The sequence below is a fragment of the Rhagoletis pomonella genome, unplaced genomic scaffold (genome assembly GCF_013731165.1).
Source record: "Rhagoletis pomonella isolate Grant_MI unplaced genomic scaffold, Rhpom_1.0 Rhpom_scaffold_00007, whole genome shotgun sequence".
Classification (NCBI taxonomy): domain Eukaryota; kingdom Metazoa; phylum Arthropoda; class Insecta; order Diptera; family Tephritidae; genus Rhagoletis; species Rhagoletis pomonella.
In genome coordinates, this window is record NW_023458561.1 from 23,359,321 (window position 1) to 23,366,528 (window position 7,208).

The following is a 7,208-nucleotide window of genomic DNA, read 5'->3' on the forward strand; positions in this document are numbered from 1 at the left end:
GCACTAGAAGCTTATTAGAAGTGGAGTTATTCTGATGATAACAACGGTTGCAGCTATTCTGAACAAAAGTTTTACAGTGCACCCTAAGTACTCTTCTTTTGCATTTAAAGCCAAGCAAGGCGTGGCATTCGCCATTTAAAACAAGCTTTCAATGAAAAGAGAAATCCAGCTTCTTAGGAGAACGCTTTGTTTTGATGACGACCACGAGAGACGTTCAACGGACTATGATTTGAAGACCGCCTGTTGGGCGTAAGTCGGGCGACTTAGAGGAAGTTTTAAGACCAGACCGAATACCGCTAAGAGCAAACACGGCGACATTGTGATCGAAGTCCAAAGCGTGTTTAAATTATGGATTGAACACTTCTTTGACCTGCTGAATGGTAACAAGACGAATCTCTTTCGTCTGGCACTCATATTGGGATACATATTTCAATTACCTAAATCGCTTAAATCAAATTGAACTTGCTTCTTTTATCAAGTTGCCACAGGTTGTAGCAGAAGTGTTTCTTGTTAAATACAAAAATCAGCGATTCTTGTAAAGTATTGAGATATAAGAGGAGTTTGGTCCATAAAATCCATGTCACGGAGTTTTTGATATTGCCCTAGGCGAGTTTTCCCGAAAGCCTGCTTATTGCAACAAAAAAATCACTGGGCGAGCCATTAGACTGCTGGTGGGTGATTTGTTTACATTAGGTTTAAAGTTGGTAAAAATGCGACGACCAATGACCAAGGTTATGTTCTTTTTCAGGTATGTTGCATGAGTGCCCATCGCTTTCGCAACGGAATTTTTTACATTATTCATTTCATTTCTTATTTATTAGGAAAATATTACGGCACTAATTTTCTATTCGCAACGTATTTTATTTTTTACATGAACTAATTATAAAATTCTGAAATTTAAATACATACACCATTTTAGGTTTGATTTGCAGTTAATTTTCGTAATTCCAATACCTGCTCGAAACTCAGCATAATTTATAAGACAAACTATAATAGTAGCTAGAAGATAACCAATTACATAAAAATTGGTATTTACATATCTTACTGAATATTGTATAAATATATAAATATATGTATAAACGTTTTTATTTATTGTTAACACGTTCGATGTTTAGGTGTGTAGAAAAGAACCCCTGAAAGCCAAGTTAATACCATTCAAGTTCTAAATAAGGACTGACGCAAATAACTGATTTTAACACACAATTTCAACGCCCTTTGGTACGTAAGTACTAACATATATTTAAGTAAATTTAATTAGTAATCATTGGCAAGCTTAGTGCTAATTAATGTACACAAGTTTTTAACAAGTTTTGGATATGTAAATATTTAGTTTTGTTTGCGGTTTGTATGGCGGTATTGACTCTTAAAAATGTCTTATGTCTAAATTTTTAAATAAATAAATATGTACATGCACTTCAGTGTATTGAATTATATTAATTAATAGTGTAACTTAAAACTACAGCTAAATAACGAAATATAATAAGTATTTAAAAAACTCTTAAACTACTTTGCCTCTTTTTGTGTATACATAAATTCAAGTTATGAAGTAACGTAGGAAACCATTTCGCTTATCTACACATAGGACTTACTATACTATATTTTATATTCTTCACTGTGGCAGCAATTCATTTTATTTACAATTTTTTACATCTAAATTCAGTTAATTGTTAGTAACTTATGTTAGTAGATGTTTGAGGTTAGCTAAGGCCTGCAATTTCAAACTCTGCAACTGTGCTCTTTCATTTAGTTTTTTCTGAATACTTTTAAGGCACAAAGTTTACACTTAGTAGTTTGCAATTGTAGGTATGTACATAGTTCTTATTATTATTAGTTTGACGGTATACTATTTATTACTGTAAACTTATGCATATTAGAAAGCTAAATAAACACTTTGTGTTGTTTGTGGCCTGTTGAATTACGCTGCCGGTGGCTTGCCATGCACACGGAAACGATATAGGCAAGTGTACTGCGCATGTCCGTGATTTGACTCGATGCGCAGCTCCACAATTTCATATGGCCGTTTGATATCTTTGTTTTTCACTGGAAAGTATTGCAAAGAGGCGTCATTATCAACGTATTCATACTCACCGAAGAGCACTGGCTCGTAGTCCTTTTCATGTTCGAGACCCTTGGATGGAAAAAAGAGAAGAATGTATATATTAGATCATAAAAGAATTGAGAAGTAATCATCGGTAACCGGTAGACTGACGTCAATAGTGCACCTAAGGCTGTTATTTTTTTTTCATTACACGTTTGAAGACTAAGTTAGAAGGTCCTCAGCCTAGTTTTTACATATATTCCATTTCCTATTCGTTTTCCCTTGGCATTTTACTCACCAACTTCGATAGTTAACTTTTTAAAAACTCACCCAAACTGTAAAATTTCTAGGCGCAGAATCAATGCGTCCGTTTGGCGAAAGCGAACGCGGTATGTGTTCTAAAGTGAATCCAGTCACATATACCATTGAATTGAGCTTCAAAACTGCAAATACAAAACATGTGAACGTTACGAGTAATTAACAAAGCGTTTACCACCTTCCAACTCACCCAGAAATCCCGGAAAGCCTTGGAATGCCCAGCATTCACCGGGTTGTACCTGCGGCGAGATGGCTATGCGTGGCGTATTGGTTGGATACCACAGCGGTATGCCGAATATGGATATCTGCGCTGACTTGGGCTGAAAGCTTTCAGTACACCGCGTCGAAAGTATTTGTCCGCCCGCAGACTCCAGGGCAAAATCCACCAATCCAGTCTTGTCGGCATCGTAGATGGCCAGCACCGATTTGACAATCTTTTGGACCTCCTCTTCGGACAAAGCCGTATTGATTTGACCCTTCAATGCTGTTGCACTCTCATTATGTTTCGCCTCGACCGCAATCAGTATTTCACGCTTTAAACGCTCGCTAATATCGCGCATCAGCAGCATGCCGGAACGATCGATTTCTTCACGTATCTTGTTGTCGGTGCCCTTATTGATCGCCATCAGGCGCTCCTCGAGATAATCTTTAGCCACAAACATGTTACGCACCCAATTTTGCAAGTCGACATCCTCCAAATTGGCACCTGCTGGTGTTCTCTCTTTGAAGCCAAGTATCTCCACCAGCGACAGCTTGATCTGCTGATTGAGCAACCTGAAGTGATCATCCTTGAGCGCAGCGAGCTTGATTTCAATCTCAGCTAGCAAACCACTAAATCGCTTATCTGTAGCGAGCTCATGTTCCTGCATGCGCTTCAACAAATCATCCTGCGCCACTTTCAATTTACTTATCGACTGATGCAGCCCTTCATTCTCGGACAACTTGTCGGAGAGCGCCAGCTTGATGAAAGCGATTTCGTTGTTGAGTTCATCGATGAGTCGCTGCTGCACCGTGTAGTGCTCACTGTAACCCGATCCTTCGCGCAGCTTCTCTGTCCCACCAGCCTGCCAATGTTTGCTCTCGAATGCCGCAGCGATACGAGCATCCACGTACTTAGCCAGCTGCGGCGCACTTAAGATACGCAACAACAACGCATCCAAATCAATACGCTCCACCAGCAGCGTATAATGATTGTGCTCGTGCAGTTCCAAATGCTCAGTAATTAGGCGTTTTATTTCCGACAAGTTTTCACTAGACAGTGGAACCGGCCGCTGCGCCCAACCGCTTGCTGCCAGCTTTGCACTCACCAGGTCAGCTAACCGCAGTACATCGTCCTCACTCAACTCACCCAGATTTACAGGAGTTTTGCCCTGCTGCTTTTCCAATGCTATTCGCTGCAAATTCTCCCGCATCAGCTGGACAATCAACTGTATTTGCGCTGGGCTCAACTGCTCTGCGCGTGCCGACTGTTCGCTCTGCTGCTTCGTCAACTTCAAATCGATCAGCTGTTGCACATAACTGTTAACATGGTTTAATATATTCTCATACTCCTCAGCAGTAAGCGCCTTTTGCAGCCGTTGTTCGATGTTGTGGATATGCAGGTGTGCATCGCCTCCGCCACTCCCTACTGCACCTAAATAGCTGGTATAGTACTGATTGAATGACGTTTTCACGTTATCGGGTAATTGCAGGAAGTAGCCTTTCAGCGAGCTGCCCGTGACATAAAGCGCACTCTGCCAACCAGCGAGTAGTGAAAGCGGCACTAATGACTGAGTGCGTTGAAGGAAGTAGGCGCGGTCATCCTGGCCAAGCAACCACCAAGCTGAAATTTAACCAACATTTTCTTAAGCCATAATGCGGAGATTGATATGAAAAGTTACTAAATGCATATCTAAACTAGCTTTTTTTATTTTAAGTATTTTCATGAATATAGCCCTAATTTTAAAATCCACTACTACAGATATACATATGTATCTCGGCAGTCGGAAAAAAAGTCAGGGTGCCTAAATAATTAAACAAGTCATCAAGAAATTAATTCTTCTGAAGTGGCCTACTCCGATGTCGATAGAATCAGAAACTCACGCTCAGTTAAATAAAAAAACATGCAAGGGGTTCGGAAATCATACCCAAGGTCTGCCCAACCATGTAAAAAGGAAATCCAATTGGATCTCTCTTTGGAGTGGCAGCACCTTTCTCATTCCGGCTAGCATGCAGGTCACCCCAGAGCAGAACCCTACTTCTGATGTATATGCCGGAAAAGGCTGCATACGAACTCCACTTCAACATATGGAACAGATGAAGCCACCTAAAGGTCTGCTTCTTAGCTCCACTGAGCTCTGCGGAGCAACAAAACTAATAATTACCTTTGGAGCTCTTGGTCCCTCACATAGTCTATTCGTCGTATGGCGTAATGTCTTATCAATCAGCACTCAACCAAACCCCGCCCCGCGGGAGAAGACTACGTCACCACGTCTCCCCACTTATCAATTACAACTTAGTCTCATCATTCCTCATTGAGGGAAGTGGTTCCTTTACTTAATGGCACCTGTTGTTGTTGTTGTAGCGCTTACTCGAACCCGCCTAGATCAGCTAGTCTCTCAATCGTTGTCATTAAGCTTCACTAACGGGAGGCCCAGGAATTGTGCAGCTTCCATAGGGTTTGTCCATAAGGACAGAGGCGTTTGCTGAGGGGTGTTTTGCTGACATGCGAGAAGATGTCCCGAGTCGTGGGGTGTCTCTCCGCATGCCGGACACCCGTTTGGCACATCTGTATCTAATCTGCTCAGGTACGAGTTTAACCTGCTGCAGTAGCCAGAGCGAAGTTGTGTTATTGTCGTTCTAGCCTGCTGAGGCAGACGAAGCTCTGTCTCGTCCACGTCCAGTGGTTGTGTTCGTCCGTAGGTTCATATAGGTGTCTTCTGACGTGCCTTGGCGAGAGCTCCGCCACAAGAAGGTGGTTGTTCGGGTGCCCACGTCGGTGACACCCTAATAGGAACTGCTTGCATAGCATTGTGTTATGCTCCCTGACGGGGAGCATTTGAGCCTCACTGTGTAGGTAGTCTTGCAGCGACATCAGAAGGCATCCGGTAGCTGTCCGGAGTGTCGGGTTTGGCCGGTCTGAAGCTTCGTCCACTGCATCCTACTAGTCCCCGCGGACCACAAAGTCGCCAATTGAAGTGTATGTTGCCAGCAACATTTCTTCGTCTTTGCCCCAGGTGCTGCTGACTAGCGATTTGAGGACCTTGTTGCGTCTCTGAACTTTGTTGACAATTGCTACGAGTTATCTGGGTGTTTATGGCGTTAAGTGCTGTTGTTGTGCTGTGCACTTTACGGAACCCATGCTAATGCCTAGCTGAGGTCAGGTGGTTCGTGTAGTGCGGGAGAAGCAAGGCGTCAAGTGTATTCGCTACCGGGGAATGGAGGGTTATCGGACGATAAGATTCTCCCATGTTGGCCGGTGTCCCCGGTTTGAGCAGTGCGACCACCCTCCCCACTTTCCATATGTCTGGAATGAGGATAGCCATAGACCAGCCTGCATGCATATACCGTCGTATCCCATGCCTTTGGTGGTCTTCGCGCATCGCTCCGGGTCCCAGGAAGTGTGTTCGCCGAAAGAGATTTCCACTGTCTCACTCTTCGTCGGTTTGGACTTGGACTTCACGGTTGACCAAAGCTTGCTCACAACAGAGGTGGAGATGCAAGTCTTCAGGTACTCTTCCCACTTCTTCCGCTTATGTTCATTCACAGTTTGCCGAATCTCCGTATTGAGATCCCTGATGAGGGGATTTTCGGGATCGGCCTGTAGGTTGTCACGCTCATCGGCTAGGAAAATTCGGACGGGGGTACGAAATACATCCGGCTGGGATGAAGCGAACTGCAGCGACAATGACAACCCTGCGGAACTTATGCCAACCTATGTACGTGAGGCAGATTTTGCACTTGATTGATGTCACGTTACGGAATATTCTGGTCTGACACACCGAGCAGGCCAAGAGTTGTTGGCGGCAGCGTGTGGGTGGTGGTGCCGTTATGTCTATGGTGTGGTCTATGGTGCGCTCTATTGTGTTGTGTTATGGTGCAGTCACGTTTGTGTTGAGCTGCTCACGTATGACGTGAACCATTGCCGGTGAGGCCCGAGGCCTGAGCAAACTTGAAGGTGACTGACTACACCCGTTACAGGCATTACACCTCTGGCACACGTTCGGGTGTAGATTTCTGGCCCAGGGTTTGACTCGATGCCAGCGCTGAACAGAAGAGTGCGGAGCAGATGTACCTAAACGGGGGTTAGGTCGCCGAAACAACAACCCTTGGTCGGGTAAAACCCCAAATCATTCCGGTACGTAGAACCGGCGGTATTATCGACTACAAAGCCGGATTTCTACAGGGCATTAAATGGCCAAAATTTTAATGACAAAGGTGGATATAAAAAAATTTGCATAACATTACCTTTGTAGTTGTTGTAACGGCATACCAATTCCCCAGGAGGGTTTTTGGAGATTTATCCGACTATCGTGGGAACGTAAAATAAATATAAATAGTAATTAAGTTCGTTTCCGCCGGTATTTTTACAAGCTTTTATTTAACTTCACTTGTATGTATGTATGTATGTATGTATGTATGTATGTCCTGGAACTTTGCAGTCAATATTTAACAAACTTCCCGATGAGCTACAGACTTGAAACTTCAAACTTAGCTCAGAACTCGAGGACAATACAATTTAAAAGATGTTTTAATCCGCTAGGCTGATTTAGTTCGTATTTAGAACATTTATTACGTATATGAAAAGAAATAAATCCGAAAATTTTTTTTGCCGACAGGTGGCGCAGGAGTCGAGATATTTGGAAAACCCGTA

General features: G+C 43.2%; 1 protein-coding gene across 4 annotated transcripts in view; it reads right to left on the reverse strand.

The window, feature by feature from the left end:
• Nucleotides 1-291: 291 nt before the first annotated feature.
• The window catches only part of LOC118742467, a 56,021-nt gene continuing 49,104 nt past the window's right edge, over nucleotides 292-7,208 (reverse strand). For all 4 annotated transcript variants that reach the window (XM_036474560.1, XM_036474561.1, XM_036474562.1 and 1 more), the window contains 3 exons: nucleotides 2,547-4,178; nucleotides 2,369-2,481; nucleotides 292-2,128 (listed from right to left, as the gene is read on the reverse strand). In XM_036474560.1, coding sequence (XP_036330453.1) covers nucleotides 1,916-2,128; nucleotides 2,369-2,481; nucleotides 2,547-4,178 — 1,958 coding nt within the window. In that variant the 3' untranslated portion in view covers nucleotides 292-1,915. The remainder of the gene's footprint in view (nucleotides 2,129-2,368; nucleotides 2,482-2,546; nucleotides 4,179-7,208) is intronic.